Genomic DNA, 19183 nt, shown 5'->3' with positions numbered 1-19183 from the left:
CGTTTTTCAATGTTGCCGGCTAGTGAAAGAGTTTGGACACCTCTGTGGGATTTGGCTGGAAAGCTCCGGCTTTGCACCGATTCCGCAAAACCCCTCTTGGCACAGCCAGTGTGTGAGTGTGTGTGTGTGTGTGTGAGATGAAGGCGTAATCAGGGAGGAAGTGTTGGTGATGAGAGCAGAGGTGCCAGGCTGGAGTTTTGTCTTTGAGATTCAGACCGGCCAGATAATCCCCAGTAGGGAGTCAGAGCTTAGCCACAGGGGCCCCGTGTGAGTGTGTGTGTGTGTGTGTGTGTGCGTGTGTGTGTGTGTGTCTGTGTGTGTGCGTATGTGTGTGTGTGTGTGTGTTACATAAGCATCTTCGTGCCTGCGCGGTGTGATGAGAACCTGGATATTTGACTAATTTCATTTATCTCCATTTAATCCAGTGGCATTAATGCATTGGCGTTTGTCGCTACATCTGTGATCCCATTTCCCGGCGAGATCCATATGCTTCTGCCCTGTCCTCTCCCGTGGAGACGCAGCAGGACGCCCGCGCTGCCAGATCCACCGGGCCGGCCAGGGTTGAGTGGGATTAGGGAAGCTCCAGGCATCCGATTACTGAGGGACCCGCTTTACACGCGCCCAGATAACCATGCTGTTAGCTTAGGTTCCGTTTAACACTGGACCAGATAGCCATCCTGTTAGCTTAGGTTCCGTTTAACACTGGACTCAGATAGCCATGCTGTTAGCTCAGGTTCTGTTTAACACTGGACCAGATAACCATGCTGTTAGCTCAGGTTCCGTTTAAATGCTGTTAGCTCAGGTTCCGTTTAACTCTGGACTCAGATAGCCATGCTGTTAGCCCAGGTTCCGTTTAACTCTGGACTAGATAACCATGCTGTTAGCTCAGGTTCCGTTTAAATGCTTTTACAGTAACTCAGGTTCCGTTTAACTCTGGTCTCAGATAACCATGCTGTTAGCTCAGGTTCCGTTTAACACTGGACCAGATAACCATGCTGTTAGCTCAGGTTCCGTTTAACACTGGACCAGATAACCATGCAGGTTCCACACATGAATGGTGTATCTAGTTGTTACAGCTGTTGTAGCTTTACTGCTTGCATGAGCAACCCAGCTTTGTTTCAATGCATAATTGCCCATGTATTCATCTCTCACTCTAAAAAAGTGAAAGATTCTTGAATGCTACGTGGCTGCTTTGAAAGAAATGGTTGGTATATTGTACCATTCATAGCCCGTAGTAAACTGAACTAACCTGTCTGTATGTGTGTGTGTTGTGAATAACTTGTGGGGTTGTGATGTGTACATATTTAAGAAACATTGTGTTGTGTTTCTGTGAATGAAAGTCTATATAGTTTATACGTTTTTAAGTAAATATAAGTATATATACTTTTTTGATCATGTGAGGGAAATTTGGTCTCTGCATTTATCCCAATTTGTGAATTAGTGAGTACACACAGCACGCAGTGAATACACAGTGAGGTGAAGCACACACTAACCCAGAGCAGTGAGCTGCCTGCCCAACAGTGGCTGCACTTCAGCTGTGAACTGGTCGGTGATCGAACCAGCGACCCTCTGGTTACAAGTTCGAAACCCTAGCCAGAAGGCCACGGCTGCCCCCCTTGCCCCCCCCCCCCCCAAGTCTTGATGCAGTAGTGCCATGATGCAGGAACAATGCTGTTGAGTTGTGGTATGAATATGGTAGATATGAGGTTTGCAAGTGTCTGTGTGTATTCACATAATATTGCATCTGCACATATCTTTATGTGGCCTCTTTGAATGTGTGAGTAACTCATCGTCTAAGGTGTAATGGTATGCAAGTCACAGTTTCGTGTGTACATCAGTTTTGAGCTCACGGTCCAGTTAATGTTCTATACATTAAGCCTGTAGGTGCTAGGTGTACGTGCTAACCTAAAATGACAATACTGCTGAACAACAACTGACAATAGCAACCGAACATAACATTGACAATATTGCTGATGCGCAACGGGAATAGTATTTTGAAAAGGTGTCAAATGTTTTTTGACGTTAATTGACTAAACTGACATATGCTACTTAATATGTTTGTGTGGGAACTCAAGTTTGAAACATGGTCTGCATGCAAAGCAAGCAAAAAGCTGTTGATAACTCTTGCAGACGGCTGGTGATTCTCAGTGTGTGTGTATGTGTGTTTGTGTCTTAATGTGTGTGTGTGTGTGTTTAAACAAGTGTGTGTATGTGTGTGTGTGTTTGGTGATTCTCAGCGGGTGGATGAGATGTGTGTGTTTAAATAAGTGTATAGTGTGTGTGCAGGTGATTCTCAGCAGGTGGATGAGATGTGTATGTTTAAATAAGTGTGTGTGTGTGTGTGTGTGCAGGTGATTCCCAGCGGGTGGAGATGCCTCGGCGGGAGCTGGAGGTGACGCGGGGGCAGATGGTGCTGCTGCAGGCCTGGTACAGCCCCACGTCCAGCATCGACCGCAACGCCGTCATCTGGAACTTCATGGCCAACGACTCCAAGCAGGTCAGACACTCCCCTGCAACACCCCACTCTACGTGTGTGTGTGTGTGTGTGTGTGTGTGTGTGTGTGTGTGTGTGTGTGTGTGTCTGCAGCAGAGGGGAACCCATCTCTGTATGTCAGACACTGATATGCAGTGCCCCACTGTACTCTCTGTACTGTGTGTGTGTGTGTGTGTCTGGGGGAAGTTCACAGTGGTGTGTGTGTGTGTGTGTGTGTGTGTGTGTGTGATGTTAAAGCTTCTAATGGGGTGTTGGTTATGGTGTGTGTGTGTGTGTGTGTGTGTGTGTGTGTGTGTGTGTGTGTGTGTGTGTGTGTTAATGCTCTTACTGGTGTTGTAATGAGGAACCCTGAGAGGCTTGGGGGTTGGTGCCCCAGAGAGGAGTGAAAATCAGCAGCAACTTTAATTACATACCCACAGGTCACACACACACACAGAGACACACACACACACACACTGAGTTTAATAAAGTCCAGCACCACATAACCAGCGAGCATCCGTCTTCTCAGAACTGGATTTTCCAGAACACATGTATGTCGTGGGCTGACATAACAGGATGTGTGTGTGTAGGTCAGAGTGTGTCTGTATGCGTGTCGATAATCTTCAGGTGCAGTCATGTCGGGCTCTGCCACCAGACGTCACACACCCACTCACACACACACACACACACTCACACACATACGTCTGTGTGACGATAATGCCAGCGGTCAGCGAGGTGGGCATTATTAATGCACCCAACTGTTTAATCCATAGACCCATAAAAAGCAGCGGAAACGCATTAAGCCCTCAACAACTGGTGTGTGTATGTACTGTATGTGCGTGGTGTTAGTAAATAGAACAACTGTTATGTGTGATGTTTGTAAATACTCCATAAAAGGTTTGTGTGTTAATGGCGGTGCTGATGCAAGGCTTCTCTTTGCCGGCGGCAATGTGTGTGGTGTGTGTGTGTGTGTGTGTGTGTGTGTGTGTGTGTGTGTCTCGTCTCCATTTCAGAGCACTAATCTGATGCGGTGATTATGAGAAGCTTTGGAGTTTCACTTGCCTCTGCCTCCGAGCTTATCTCAGACAAATAGACAAATCAGGCGAAATTTCCACCCTTCCCCATCTGCACACGCAGATCGGGATTATCTTTACAATGGGAGGAGGCTCGGGCTCGGGCTCCTTCATACACTTAATCTACGCCGCGGTGCGCTCATCGTATCACACCGCCTCGCCTCGCTCCCTCTCTCCAGGGCAATCCGTGATGGCTTTCGCCTCAGACATGTTCGCAAGATTTGATGCCGTGAACATACTGTACCTATGTTTCATTCATGATGATGCCATCTGGCCTTACGTTCCATTTGAGTGTGTGTGTGTGTGTGTGTGTGTGTCTAATCTGGGACAGACCTTATGTACTGTATGTACTGTATAGGCCTTTTCAATCCATGAGAACTCCCTATCATGTGTGTAAGGGGACAGTATCCCATGGGGTCTATAGTCTCGTCTTAAGTCATAATCTGATAATATGGCTCTCAAACGAATGGGAGTTCAGGCTTTGAAATGCATGCAACCTCTGTTAGGAGTTACCCAGGCTCTCCGACGCATGCTAGTTCTGTTAGGAGTTACACTGGGTGTATGTGTGTGTGTGTGTGTGTGTGTGTGTGTTCTCATTCATTGATGGGCATGCTGTTTGTGAATCAGGCTTTCCTTTTACCTGTGTGTGTGTGTGTGTGTGTGTGTGTGTGTGTGTGTGTGTGTGTGTGTGTGGAGTCCTCTGACTGACGGTTCCCTGTTCTCTGTGGCTGTCCCGTGCAGATAATCACGTACACGTCGGGGGAGATTGGCATCAGCCACGAGTTCCGTAAGCGCGTGGGCTTCGCCATGCCCATGCCCTCCACCAACCTGTCCATCTACATCAACAACACGCAGGAGTCGGACACCGGCCGCTACCTCTGCAACGTCATCATCCCAGGGGCACCCGGCCTCTCAGGGGAGCTCCGGCTCAACGTCAAGGGTAAGGGGGCACGCGTGCGTGCGTGCGCACACACACACACACACACGCACACACACACACACACACACACACACACACACATAAAAGCACATATTGCAATCACACACACACACACACGCGTATAAAAGCACATAATGCAACCGCGCACACACACACACACACACATCTGCTGTATATCCACACAGTACAGCATATAATATACTACATGAATGACGTGTGTGTGTGTGTGTGTGTGTGTGTGTGTTGTGTTTTACCCCAGTGCCCCCATCTCCTCCGGTGTGCTCCATGGCCGGTCGGCCGTTGCTGAAGGGGAACGTGACGCTGAGCTGCAAGTCGAGCTCGGGGAAGCCGACGCCCCAGTACAAGTGGACGAGAGTGGCCCCGGTGTCCGAGGTCTACTTCTCCCCCATGCAGAGTGAGTGTCCAGTCGGCTCTCTTCTCGTGCGTCACGTCTCATTTCTGTCTTCTGTCTCACTCGTGTCTCAGAAGTGTTTCTCATTTATTTCTCATTTTTTCTCCTGCTCTTGTTGATTCTCCATGTTCTCCACCCCTCATCCATTTCCACCCTCTCTGTATCCCTTTCTCTCTTTTTCTCTCTCTCTCTCACTCACTCAATCACTGCCTCTCTCTCACTCTCTCTTGCCTCTCTCTCACTCTCTCTGTCTGTTCATTCATTCACAATCTACTCATTTATCTATTCCCTCCATCACTCCATCACAAAAACTAAACTGAATTTAAACAAAAACTAACATAAAATAATATAGACATACTGTAATAATTCTCAGCTGTAGCGTGCAACTGAAGTAGGCAGCGGCGGTGTTGACCTTAGTTAACCTTGGACACTGCTCTTGCTGTGTATGTGGTGGTGGTGAGTGTTGAGCCAAGCAGGTCAGTGAAAAGTTGCTCAGACCAGAAGTGTAGGAGAGAGAGTGAGAGAGCAAGTCTTCTGGACTCCAGTCCTCTGGATCATTAGAGGACAGATAGGGACACACACACACACCCGGGGTTATCTGCGATTGGGTCAATTGGGAGATGGAATGACGGATGGACTGGGAGAGAAAGGAAGAGGAGTGAGAGAAAGAGAGGAAAGAGAGGAGTAGAGAAAGAGATGAAGAGAGAGGAGTTGAGAAACAGACAGAGATAGAGAGGATAGAGAGAGAAGTGGAGTGACGGACAGACAGAGAGAGAAAGGGAGAGAGAGAGGAGCGATAGACACAGACACAGAGAAGGGATATAGTGCTGGAATGAAAGACAGCTGGAAGATACTGAGGAGACAGATGTGATTCTTGTGCCTCTTTACCCCTCTCTTATTTGGCCCCCTCTTTCCCTCTCTATTTGCCCCCCCCCACCCCCAACCCATACACCCCTGCCCCCCGCCCTGTTCTCATCTGTCTCACAGATGCTTAATAAAGACGCATAAATCTTTCTCTTCAGACAGCAGTGTGTGTGTGTGTGTGTGTGTGTGGCTGTAGCTGTGCGTGTGTGATTGTGATGTCCAGTGGCTCCTCAGTCGTGTGTGTGTGTGTGTGTGTGTGTGTGTGTGTGTGTGTGTGTGTGTGTGTGTGGTTTGACTGATCAGCTGGCGTGTCAGAGGCCACCGTGGTGCCAGCTGTGCCCCAAACGGTAGCAGGCTCAAAGTTGATTGGCTGGCATAAACCCTTTGCCAAGCTCCATGCCAGACACGCGTCCCGAGCTTGGAAAACTCCCTCCAATTTGAGTTCAAACACAGATATAAACTCCTGAGGAACAGTCTGCCATGTTTCTCAGATATAAACGCCTAAGGACAAATGTTCCATGTTTCTCAATTATGAACTCCTGAGAAACAATCTTCCATGTTTCTCAGATATAAACTCCTATGGAAAATCTTCCATGTTTCTCAGATATAAACTCCTACGGAAAATCTTCCATGTTTCTCAGATATAAACTCCTACGGAAAATCTTCCATTTTTCTCAATTCTAAACTCCTGAGGAACAGTCTTCCATGTTTCTCAGATATAAACTCATGAGGAAAAGTCTTCCATGTTTCTCAGATAGAAACTGCTTCTCAGAGACGTACATTACATTTACCTTTATTCATTTAGCAGACACTGTTATCCAAGGAGATGCACATACACTGTTATATTGCCAGAAGTATTGAGTCTTGACTCGCATATGAACTTAAGTGACATCCCATTCATATTCCATAGGGTTTAATATCATGTTGGTCCACTCTTTGCAGCTATAACAGTCATGTTGTCTATCCCCAAGCTGGGCTTGCTTGACCCCTTAGTTCCAGTGAAAGGAACTCTTCAGCATTAACCAACAGATTTTGGACAATTCCATGCTCCCAACTTTGTGGGAACAGTTTGGGGATGGTCACCCCCTGTTCCAACAAGACTGTGCACCAGTGCACAAAGCAAGGTCCACAAAGACATGGATGACAGAGTTTGGTGTGGATGAACTTGACTGGGTTACACAGAGTCCTGACCTGAACCCAATAGAACTCTTCTGGGATTAATGGGAGCGGAGACTGAGAGCCAGTCTTCTTGTTCAACATTAGTGTGTGACCTGACAAACATGCCTCTGTAATGCTTAAATAATCTCATAAACACACTCCTAAACCTTATGGAAAGCCTTCCCAGAAGAGTTGAAGCTGTGATAGCTTCAAAGGGTGGACCAATGTCATGTTAAACTCTATGGATTAAGAATGGGATGTCACTTAAGGTAAGTGACCCGATACGTTTGGCAATATAGTGTATGTCAACCATATTGCAAGGGATTGCATTGTCCCTGGAGCAACTTGGGGTTATATGGGGCCTTATGCAGTTTGGGCAATTTCTTTGCTGTTTTCTACCTTCTTGCTTGCTGTTTTCTCAGAGCTACAGAGCTCCCCCTACAGCTTCAGCGTAGATATTTTACAATACTCCTCGCTCATAAACTCCATCGCTACCTTCTTCAATCTGGTGCCTGGCGTGTGTCTATATAGTGCCATTAAGCATTTCAATACAAATATCGATACTGATACTCCTGCGAAACTTTCTAACTCAGAGGCCGGCGGCTTGGCGGACTAAACGCGCCTTGCTCAGCAGGGGCACAAGAGAATAGAACACAACAGAATAGAACAACGGAATAGAACACACGGCTTTTCAGGCTATTGCACGCTAGCCCAACAGGCTGATATTGGAGTCTCACAGTGTACATTAGATGTAGCGTTCTGGAAGATGCTGGACCTTTAATTTAGGAGCACAGATCATATGTGTGTATGACTGTGTTATTATCATGATATAGTTTTGTGTGTCTCTGTGTGTTGGTGTGTTGCCAGGTTTGTGCTGACATCTGTGTGTAGGTTCTGGTTTCTCTTGCACATGGGGTTTGTCTTGAGTTAGTGAGTGTGTGAGTAAGTGAGTGAGTGAGAGTGTGTGTGTGTGTGCGTGTGTGATGGAGTGTATCCTGACTTGTTCCCTCTGCTCACCTGTCCTCCTTATCTGCTGCTCTGTGCTCCGCCCCATCGCTCCGTCACACCCCCAGCCTGGAGGTCCTGCCCGCAGCCCCTGCTGGTGCTGGGGTACCTGGGTAAGGGATTCACCCCCGCCCTCCCCACCTCCGCCCTCTGGGGCAAATCCCCAGTGCCCCCTGAACCACAGCTATACCTCTCAGCCCAGCCCAGCCCAGCCCTCTTGAGCCTCACTGCAGGGAAGAGCAGAAACACACACACACACACACACACACACACACAAATACAACCACACACACACACACACCCCTTCAGTAGGTTTGGTCACAGCGGCACGATTAGAATGCTGCAGAGGGAATGTTCTAAAAAGAATATTTGGGTCCATTGGACGACGAGTAATTTTAGAATCTTTTGTTGTTCTGATGGACATTCTCACAATCTGCATCCTAACTAAACAGCCTCCTTCAACACTGGGAATAGTTCTCTAATAACCAGTGTTATAAACTCAAATAAAAGGTTCAATTCAACCAGTAGGGGATGCTAATGAGTGCAGGTGTACTGCTCCTCTGTTTGCTCTCCATATCTAGATCTAGATCTCTGAGAGGGGATTTCACATTTCTATTTTGCTTTGGTCTGGCTCAACCAGAGACTGTACTGGGATACACATTGCAGTAGTGGCCTCACCAGTCAACACTCCCTTAGATGTCCATGTGAATGTCAATGCTTGTAGCGGGTGGTGTAGTCGAGTGCTGTTATTAGCCTTTGTTCCATAAAAGCTAAAGCTGGCCAAGTCAAGGCCGGATGACCCTAGAATTAGCCTCCTTCTGGGGTAGTTATTTCCCCATCAACCCCCCCGCCCCCCGCCCAAGCCCCTCCCCACTGTGTCATATCTGGCGTTTATGTTTCATGTTTCAACAGCACATCTGCATACACAACTACTCTATCTTAATCTGCTAAATCCTCACCCCAGAATTAAATGGAAACTTTCTCTTTCAGAGCTTATTTCTCTCAGATGCTATAATTTTGTTTTTTAACCTAGTTTAGATTTAATCCACGACCCGTGTCGTTAAGTACTTTTGAAAAGCCTGGAGTATTTTTTTTTATGTTTTTTTTTTTTTTTTTTGGTCTTTGTGAATGTGTCCCATGTCTGTTGAAAGCTATATTGATGTTTATGCTATGCACCAAACAATGTTGTGACCGCAGAATTCCACTCCAATGTCGTTGTCTGCGGTCACCTTTTCACCTTGCCTCAGGTCGGGACATTAATCTTCTTCGCCAGCTTTGGTCTGAGCTCAGTATGATTGACGTAAGGAGACATTTGTCTAATGTAGCTAAACGTTAAAAGCACAAAACGTATGGCACTCTAAAGCGGGAAAGGTGTGCGCTATTAGGCACAGCCTAGCATTAATTATGATTGGCCTCACTTGTATCATCAATAGCACGGCGTGTGTGTGTGTGTGTGTGTGTGTGTGTGTGTGTGTGTGTGTGTGTGTGTGTGTATGTGTGTTTGAGTGCATAAGTTTGTGTATGTGAGTGCATGTGTGGGGGTGAGTGAGTGCATGCATATATATTTGAATGTGTGTGTGTGTGCGCACGCTCAAGTGTATGAGAGATAGTGTGTGTGTGTGTGTGTGTGTGTGTGGGAGAGAGAGAAAGAGAGTCCCAGAGGGCGAGGCCTCTGACCAGGGCAGCAGATGGCGCAGAATGAGAAATATCCAACTCAGACGCTTGCCAGCATTTCAATCACAACAGCAACAATAAATAAATAAATAAATAAATAAAAACAAACAGAGAAGAGAAGAGACAGGAGCAAAGCAGGATTGGTCCATTTCCTCTCTTTCGTCAACGTCGCCTTTGTTTCATCCATTTCATCCGTTTCATCAATTTTTATTTTTATTTAATACGTCATATATTCTGTTTATTGGGCCAGACATACTTCTTATCATAAGGCCGTTCTATATAATCACGCTCACCCAGTGGAAAGTGCATGTTTTCTTGCTGTATGTGTTTCTTTTGGAACATCCGTGAAGAAATCCTCTCCCTGTATAATTCTCCCATGTACAGCATTGGGGGGATTTGTGTGAAGTCTCGGTGGTGTAGCTTCTGTAAGCGCCTGTGCTTTTGGCTCTATTCCACCTCTTGACCAGGCACCATACATACTCTCAAAAAACCTGGTGCTGATGTGTGTGTGTGTGTGTATGTGTGTGTGTGGGTACATGTGTGTGTGTATGTGTGCGTGGGTGCGTGGTTGTGTGTGTACCTGCGTGTGAGTGAGTATGCATATACATGTGTGGGTGTGTGTGTGTGTGTGCGTGCGTGTGTGTGTATGGTTTAGTGTGCCCACTCTGAGCTGTGTGTGTTTTCAGATGAGCGGCAGGGCACCCTGCGGTTGAATAACCTCACCAAGAGCATGTCTGGGAAATACGTGTGCCGCGCCAGCAACACTGCTGGAGCAGAGAGCTGCTTCATCAACCTGGAAGTGTCTGCCCGTGAGTAGCATCTGCTCAGCCTTGCTGTGTGTGTGTGTGTGTGTGTGTGTGTGTGTGTGTGTGTGTGTGTGTGTGTGTGTGTGTGTGTGTGTGTTTGTGTATGTGTCTGTGAATATGTGTGTGTGTATCTGTCTGTCAGTGTATGTGTGTGTGAATGTGTGTGTGTGTGTGTGTGTGAGTGTGTGTGTGTGTGTGTGTGTGTGTGTGTGTATTTGTGTCTGTGTGTGTGAGTGTGTCCGTCTGTCTGTCACTGGGGTGATAGCAGAAACAGGTGTGTGTGTGTGTGTGTGTATGTGTGTGTGTGTACATGTGTACTGTGTGTGTGTGTGTGTGTGTGTGTGTGTGTGTGTGTACATGTGTACTGTGTGTACTGTGTGTGTGTGTGTGTGTGTGTGTGTGTGTGTGTGTGTGTGTGTGTGTGTGTATGCTCTGACCCTGTGTTGTCTCTGTAGCCACCAGTGCCGGTGTGATTGCGGGTGCAGCTGTGGGCTCAGTGGTCGGGCTGGTAGCCATTGTCCTCTTCCTCGTCTTCATCCTTCGAAGGAGGCGGGACACCGAGGAGGAGATAGCCAATGAGATCAAGTGAGGCCACCAACATTGCAGCCTAAGATAACAATAATAATAAAGAATAAGAAGTGGAATTGTTGTTATGCATATTTTATATAATATTGTGATACAATGGTCTTTATCCTAGATGTAGAGCTGAGCTTAGCGCAGCCTCTGAAGTGAATCAGGCTCGAATGTAATTGTTTAGCTTTTTGTTCTTTTTTTTAATATATACTGTATATATATATAGCTCAGCTTAGTACAGCCTCTGAAAGTGAATCAGACTCGAATGGAATTGCTTAGCTTTTTTTTTTTTTTTTTTTTTTTTAATGTGTGTGTATATACTGTATATATATGTAACGTTATATTGTATTATAATGAAGCATGATTAATGCTAATAGTTGTTGTTTAAATAAGTCCCCTCTCTCACTCCTGCAGAGAGGATGCTCAGGCTCCTAAGCGGGTGTCCTGGGCCAAGAGTGGCACGGGCTCGGACATCATCTCCAAAAACGGCACGCTGTCGTCCATCGCCACGAGTCCTCCGCCGCACGAGTCCATGGACCAGCTGCACCACCACAACCACCACCTCCAGCAGCCCCCCGGCAACCACTACAGCTACGCGCCGCCCCGGGAGATGATCTCTGACCCCGCCGTGCTGGCCGGCTACCGCCTGCGCCCAGGCCAGCCCAACCCGCTGCACGGCCTGCCCGGGTACAACGTCAGCGGCTCGCCCCTGCCCTCCCACGGCTCTCCGCCCCTGGGGCACGCCCACCCCTCGCGGGGCACGCACACGCACGCACACACTCTCTCACACACACCCCGCCCCGTCAGTGCTAGCAGCTCGCGCCACATCACTGCCAATGGCCCGGCCAATCAAATGCGGCGCACTAGCGTGGCTGACCTTCCCCTAACCGGTCATCCAATCATAGCTAACGGTCCCGTCCACACATCCAGCCCTCGACCAATCACTGCTAACGGTCCCGTCCATGCTTCCAGCCCTCGACCAATCACAGCTAACGGTCCCGTCCACACATCCAGCCCTCGACCAATCACAGCAAACGGTCCTGTCTACACAACCAGCCCCCGACAAATCACTGCTAACGGTCCCGTCCACACCCCCAGCCCCCGACCAATCAGTGTGAACAGTCAAATCTATACAACCAGCCCCCAACCAATCACTGCTAATGGTCCCGTCCACGCATCTAGCCCCCGACCAATCACTGCTAATGGCCCGGTCCATGCATCCAGCTCTCGTCCAGTCAGTGCATCCAGCTCTCGTCCAGTCAGTGCTAACGGCCCGGTCCATGCATCCAGCCCTCGTCCAAAGAGTGTGTCCAGCCCCACCCCAGACCCCCTTCACAGAACTGATGGGGCCGAGCCGCAGGCCGCTCCTCAGACGACGACACATCCGCAATCGCAAACCCTCCCGCCGGGCATCACCATAGCAACGCTGTCTCGAGTCGGGGCGGTCCCTGTTATGGTTCCCTCCCAGAGCCAGGCGGGTTCTCTGGTGTAGCAGGAGTCCACTGGACAGGACCGGGGCTGTCAGGACATTGGAACCAGGGGACAGTGGAACCCGGGCCTGGACTGAACTGGGCCGGATCTAAGTGCGGTGGGACGTGCTGTGCTGACCTTGACCCCTCAGCCAGCGACTGCCTGGAGGAGAGGAGAGGAAGAGAGGAAGAGAGGAGAGGAGGGAAAGAGTAATATGATGAAGAAGAGATGAGCTGAATGGACCCTGGTGTTTGACCACACGCCTCACTGGACAATGCTGAGGTCAAGGGAGAATTGTAAAGACCTTCTGTGCTTTGAGTTACTCTTTTTTTTTTTTTATCTCAAATGAATTAAACATGATAGCTACTGTGTCTGTACACTGTATCTCTCCGACCTCTGTTGCAGCATCTTTCTACAGAGTGGACAGTACTGTTTGATTTCTCTTCTGTTTGTTTTTGCGCGGCAGTGTTGTGTGTTGTGTGTGGATCGATTTGGTTCGGCGTTGAAGAGTGTTACCGTGAGAAGAGTGTGTTACGTTGATCAGTGCACTATGAAGAATGTTACTGCTGTAAGTGCTGTTTGGTTCCATTAAAATCTCATGGACTGAGTTCAGGCCCTGAATCTGTTTTTCTGCCAGTATGGAGCCCCACAATCAGGCAGAGAGGAGTGTGACTGTACAGTATGTGTGTGTGTGTGTGGGAGTGTGACTGTATGTGTGTGTGTGTGTGTGTGTGTGTACATGCGTGTATGCATCCGTGCGTGCATGTGTGTGTGTATAAAGGCAATGTAAACAGCAAACAGTGTAGGTAAATCACAGACTCCTGTGTGTATTCTTGGAAATATCCTTGTTTTTGCAACAACTGAGGGTAGCCTGGTCCTGCCCACCTACATCTTCTTTCAGGGAAATCTAGCCTGGAACACCATGGGTGCCTCTCAACATCTCTCCTCGATCCTCGATGCTAGATCCTCGAGGGGCGTTCCCACTGATCTATAACTAACACTGTATGCTTGACACCCCAAGACCTCTGCACTCAAATGCTCTTTGACTGAGAGTTGTCATGGCAAAGGATCATAAAAACAACTAGTGCCCAGCCTCGAGAGCTTCTGTCTACCATGGCAACCGACTCTCGTGTGTGCAGTGCCTCCTAGAATGCTGTCAAAAGTGTCAAAAGTTCATGGGTCAAAAGAACAAACTGACCAGTCCTCTGCATGCGTGTAGGCGTACGAGCATCTTGTGGCAGATGGTTGTGGCGTCCAGAAGTTTAGAACTGAGAGACAGGTGTCTTCTGGGAGTTCTATACAGTGGGAGTATAATGAATGCTTAGAGTAAACAAGCCCAGTCCTACTGAAGGGCTGGCTGTTGGTGAATGTTACGGACCGAACCTCAGCCCGCAACATAAATGACACAGAAACAGCCAAAGGGCTTGAGTTTAGGGTTTTTTAATGCAAAAATAGACCACCAAGTACAGGGGGATGCGTAACAGTGAACATCAGTAAACACTGTGGCTATCCATTCATACATTTGATTTAAATATTTAGGAAATGGGGAATGGAACATTGTCACTGACACGTTATGTGAAAGATGCTGATTAAATCATCATTCAGACGTATTTTACTACATTAAATGGCATGTGGTCTTTGTAATCTAGACCACAGCATCAGAGGTGCTGTAGAACACAGGTTCTAGGTGGTTCTCTATTAAGTGTTTACTCTGGGTCCTGCCGCTCGAGACCACAGCATTACAGGCCGATAGAACATGTTCTAGGTGGTTCTCTGTTCCATGTTTATTCTGGGTCCAGCCACTTGAGACCACAGCATGTAGAACTCAGGTTCGGGATGGTTCTAGGAGGTTCTCTGTTCCGTGTTTACTCTGGGTCGGGCCACTCCTTACTGCGCTTTACCTGGTGAGATTAAGCTACTGGTGTGTTTATTGTTCTCCAAAGCCAGTCAGCAATGCAGACGGCCTTATCTGCCGTCTGTTTGGGGTGACGCACACACACACACACACACACAGACACAACATGGCACTGAGCAGGGCTGTACTTGTTCTCTGGATCTACAGCTCGTGTTTAGGTGAGTTGATTTTATTTTATTTCAATTGATGATGATCAATGCAAATCCACCCTGGTTATTCCAAGTATGTGGTTTAGCGCCAAACCAGACTAAGTTAACTCAGAGTAAGTGGTAAACCTCCTACAACAGGAGCCCGATTACATTGTTTTGTTAGGTGAATTAAGGCATACAGCTCTTCTATAAGGAGGTTTACCACTAACAATTTATCCAGGTGTGTCACTAAGCCATATACTTGGAATTACCCTCCCTGGTCATTTATGTGATTTTGTCTATATTTTGGTCATGTGTTTGTGTTTGTGTTTGAAACTGCGCTGCACTTTAATGCGTATCTGTTGTGTTGCTTCCGCCTCCTTCGTTGGGGCATATGAGTGTGTGTGTGTGTGTGTGAATGGGTGAATGTGAGGCATGAACTAGTGTTTTGAGGGCTCTAATGAGTCGAAAAACACTACTGTGATGAATGTGAATGTAGTCAATTTACCATTTGTTTGCAGGTGTGTACAACTGTATATTACAGTATGTCACTTATATGTGACTGATTTTGTGCAAGTGTGTATTTGCATCTGTATGGTTTTCTGTCATATATTTCTTGTGCCTGTAACACCACCGCTGGGTTGTTTACACCGCTGCTGTGTGTTTTTTATTTGGGTTGTTCACACCTATTGAGTTGTTTACATTTGTGTCATCATGTGTTGTTTATTTGGGTCGTTTACACCTGTGTGGTGTGTTGTTTACATGCTGTGTTATTGTGCAGGCGTGTGCCGGTCGGCGGGACCTGTGGTGAAAAGCCCAGTGTACGTGAAGGAGGGAGAGGCGGCCGAGCTCTCCTGCACATACCTCACCCAAGGAGATCCCAAATTCACCTTAGAGTGGCGCTACGCACCCCCAGGAGTCCCTGCCATTGAGGCTAAAGACGTAAGCAGACAGGAGTGTGTGTGTGTGTGTGTGTAGGTGGTGGGGTGTGTGGAAAGAGGGGGCAGTTATAGTCAGGAGTCACTAAGGTAATACCTTATTTAGAGTAAACATCATGTGCAGTTCTCCAGATAAATACTCTGAATGAGACAAAATAACTAAAATATACAACACGGAGAAAAAACAATGATGCCGAGGATGTTTTTTTAGATTTAACATACTGTAAGTGTTTTTTTTTTCTTTTACGATAATGTTCCTAGATGTGCATTTTTTTCTGTCCTTACCCTATCCTTTATGTCTTTAGTTATGTGGGAGGTTTTCTGTATGAAAGAAAAAGAAAATATATCCACAGACTGTCTTACATGCTCCCAGTTTAATGGTACATTATTTCAACCAAAAAAAAAGTCTGTTGAAGTCTGAAGAAGAGCCACGCGGCTCGAAACGTAACGTCTTTAATAAAGTAAACTAAGTGAGAGCAAGTGTGCGGACCTTTTACTCTTTTTTTTGGATCTTAACTTTTTGGCTCCTGCACCTTTATTTGGATGTGTGCACGGTTTGCAACTAACTTGACTTGACTTGACTTGACTAAATACATTATTTCAACCTCACTTCATATGTACCTGTTCGCCTGAGTTGTTGAAAGACCTGGCGAAGACCTGAGTGGTCTAAACGTTGTACTATTAAACTGGAAGCATGTAAGAGTGCTGATATCTTTTCTTTTTCTTTCGTATTGGCTAGTATCCGGCACCTGTTGAATTGTCTAGACATGTGTACATTTCTACAAGCAATGTAGTTCTCAGTATGGACAGCATGGGTAGAAGCCAGAGACTAATGTCCTTCATTGTGGACATATGAGGTGCATGTTGAATGTCACATCTCTCCTCTCTGCAGGTGGTGTACTACGATGGTCAGCTGTACAAGCAGCAGCTGTGGGACAGCAGGATGTCCCTGGTCCAGTACCCCCCGTCCAATGGCGTGGCCTCGCTCAGGATCCAGAGCGTTCGGCTGTCTGACGCGGGCATCTACATCTGCGACGTGAAGACGCCCAGCGACTGGACCAACAGCGGCCGGGGCCTCATCAACCTCACTGTGCTCAGTAGGTTCTGGAGCAGAGAGCAGGGCCGCCATGTGTGTGTGTGTGTGTGTGTGTGTGTGTCTTAGTCTGACATCAGCTGGGGCATCATCAACCACCTCACTGTCCTCAGTGGATGCTAGAGTAGAGAGCTGGCCGTGGTGTGTGTTTGTGTGTGTGTGTGTGTGTGTGTGTGTGTGTGTGTGTGTGTGTGTGTGTGTGTGCATGTATGCAAGCGTGCGTATGTCTCATAGGGGTGGGGGGGGGTGGGGGGGGTTTCTTGTGCTTCCCCAACAGTCGTGGCGCATGTCAATGACGTCTTCGACGTGCACGATTATGCATAGAGGAGCGCTCCACCTCCTTCAGTCTGAGACACTTGGTGCTCTTTACAGGCTTCTTTTCTTGCCCCTCTGTCCTATAGCGCCGCCCTCTTGGCCAGTGTGCCAGCTGACAGGCAAGACCTACGTGGGCAATGATGTCACCCTGCAGTGCCAGAGTGCCACGGGGAACCCCCGGCCCGTCTACGTCTGGAGACGAACCAACCACCAGGTCCTACCGCCGAACGCCGTCTCAGGTACAGACTGGTTAGAGAAGATATGGGCCGATTAAAGAACACACAGAGGGGCTAGAGAACCCACAATCCTGGTTAGAGAACACACAAAACAGTTAGAGAACACACAATCCTGGTGAGAGAACACACAGAGGGGCTAGAGAACACACAATCCTGGTTAGAGAACACACAATCCTGGTGAGAGAACACACAGAGGGGCTAGAGAACACACAATCCTGGTTAGAGAACCCACAGAGCAGTTAGAGAACACACAATCCCGGTTAGATAACCCACAGAGCAGTTAGAGAACACACAATCCTGGTGAGAGAACTCACAGAGGGGCTAGAGAACACACAATCCTGGTGAGAGAACTCACAGAGGGGCTAGAGAACACACAATCCTGGTTAGAGAACCCACAGAGCAGTTAGAGAACACACAATCCCGGTTAGATAACCCACAGAGCAGTTAGAGAACACACAATCCTGGTGAGAGAACTCACAGAGGGGCTAGAGAACACACAATCCTGGTGAGAGAACTCACAGAGGGGCTAGAGAACACACAATCCCGGTTAGAGAACCCACAGAGCAGTTAGAGAACATACAGAACACCTAGAGAACACACGGATCGGTTAGAGTACACAGGGAACGGTTAGAGAACACATACTGTAGGTTCTGAGTGCTGCTTTAGTGCATGAGGCAATATCTCATCTACTACATTGAAGCCTCTTAGGATCGGTAAATAAGAGAGCTTAATATAGAGCCAGCAATCATACCTTATCTCTGGCGTGTATGTTTGCCAGTCAGTGAGTGAGTGAACGAGCCCGACATTCCTCTCAGAGGCAGATTAGTCCAATCAAAAGGGCCAGTGTTTGCTCACGTCCTCAACAGTCACCTCACAGACCACAGGGCCTGAGACTCTACTGTTGATCAGGAGCATTTCTGTCTGCTGTGGTTTAGAATTTAGAATGCAAGTTGCGTTGGCCAGTTTAGAGTCTGTGAGAGTGATTGTTTTTAGCGCAGCTAGCTGTGAAAGATATGTGAGAGATGGTTGGTGTTGATAGTCAAGCCTGCATAAGGGATTCTTCTGTTGTTGGTTGTTATGGTTGTGTGTGTGAATGTGTTTGGTGTTGATCGTCAAGGCTGTATAGTCATTGTTGGTTGAAACGTGTGTGTGTGTGTGTGTGTGTGTGTGTGTGTGTGTGTGTGCGTGTGTGTGTGTGTGTGTGTGTGTGTTTCCCAGACCAGATCAGCGGCTCCCTGGTCCTGCGTAACCTCTCCACGTCCCTGGGGGGCACCTACACCTGCACGGCCTCCAATGAGTACGGCAGCACCGTCTGCGGCCTGACCATCTCCGTGTCCTGTGAGTAACACAATCCCCAGACACACACACAACACAATGGCAAAGATCATACATACATACATACATACACACACACACACACACACACACACCACCACAGAACACACACTGCGACAGAACACACACACATACACAATGGCAAAGATCAGACACACACACACGCCACAGAACACACACTATACACACACACACACACACACACACACACACACACACACCACAGGACACACCTCATGTTTGGTCCATCAGTGTGATCTTGAAGCCCTGAGATCTGGAGTCCTTATTAGCTCTTGTCTTCCAGACGTGGGCACGGCGGGTGTGATTGGTGGAGCCGTGATGGGCGTGTTTCTCGTCCTCCTGCTGCTGGGGGCTCTGGTGGCCTGCTTCCTGTGGAGGAGGAAGAGGCGGGCCTCCAACAAGCTGCAGAACGGACAGAGGTGAGACACTTCCGCTGCATCCCACACAGCTTGAGGGGTCGGACATTTACAACGTGAAATTTCCCAGTAGCATTCCAGAAGATTCTCAGAATAGAAGTAGAGATTTCCGACCTCCTGCTAGAAGTCAAAGTCACTTCTAAACTCATCTACCCGACTTTAAATCATCACAACACAGCTCTTTTACCTTAAAATAACAGCTTCAAACTCAGTCTGGTGATTGACTAACTTAATATGGAGAATGAATTCTCTGACATTGGCACTGCACACCTGGAATGCTTGATATTGCACTTTGTGACATTGTTGATTGAGTAGGATCATGATACTTTTAGTCAGTT

General features: G+C 47.7%; 2 protein-coding genes across 2 annotated transcripts in view; both read left to right on the top strand.

The window, feature by feature from the left end:
* esamb (endothelial cell adhesion molecule b) overlaps positions 1–13055 on the top strand; it is a 48840-nt gene extending 35785 nt beyond the window's left edge. The window contains exons 2-7 of the mRNA XM_062521302.1: positions 2352–2497; positions 4288–4486; positions 4746–4901; positions 10286–10408; positions 10861–10990; positions 11393–13055. Of these exons, the coding sequence (XP_062377286.1) occupies positions 2352–2497; positions 4288–4486; positions 4746–4901; positions 10286–10408; positions 10861–10990; positions 11393–12470 (1832 nt within the window). The 3' untranslated portion in view covers positions 12471–13055. The remainder of the gene's footprint in view (positions 1–2351; positions 2498–4287; positions 4487–4745; positions 4902–10285; positions 10409–10860; positions 10991–11392) is intronic.
* Positions 13056–14469: 1414 nt separating this feature from the next.
* Positions 14470–18852, top strand: LOC134066566 (V-set and immunoglobulin domain-containing protein 2-like). The gene is made up of 6 exons (XM_062521931.1): positions 14470–14521; positions 15273–15433; positions 16322–16526; positions 16924–17076; positions 18292–18411; positions 18713–18852. The coding sequence occupies exons 1-6, from the start codon at positions 14470–14472 to the stop codon at positions 18850–18852; spliced, it is 831 nt and encodes a 276-aa protein (XP_062377915.1).
* The last annotated feature ends 331 nt before the right edge of the window (positions 18853–19183 follow it).

Source organism: Sardina pilchardus, chromosome 19, assembly GCF_963854185.1.
Source record: "Sardina pilchardus chromosome 19, fSarPil1.1, whole genome shotgun sequence".
In the NCBI taxonomy this organism is placed as follows: Eukaryota; Metazoa; Chordata; class Actinopteri; order Clupeiformes; family Clupeidae; genus Sardina; species Sardina pilchardus.
Note: the sequence above shows the minus strand (reverse complement) of the source record. Positions and strands in the feature narration are given on the sequence as shown.

Bases quoted from the DNA above. Each gene is read 5' to 3' on its own strand.
- LOC134066566 (XM_062521931.1), top strand. From the start codon at position 14,470: ATGGCACTGAGCAGGGCTGTACTTGTTCTCTGGATCTACAGCTCGTGT. The intron at 15,434-16,321 runs GTAAGCAGACAG...TCCTCTCTGCAG, and splicing joins CTGCCATTGAGGCTAAAGAC to GTGGTGTACTACGATGGTCA. The intron at 16,527-16,923 runs GTAGGTTCTGGA...TCTGTCCTATAG, and splicing joins CATCAACCTCACTGTGCTCA to CGCCGCCCTCTTGGCCAGTG.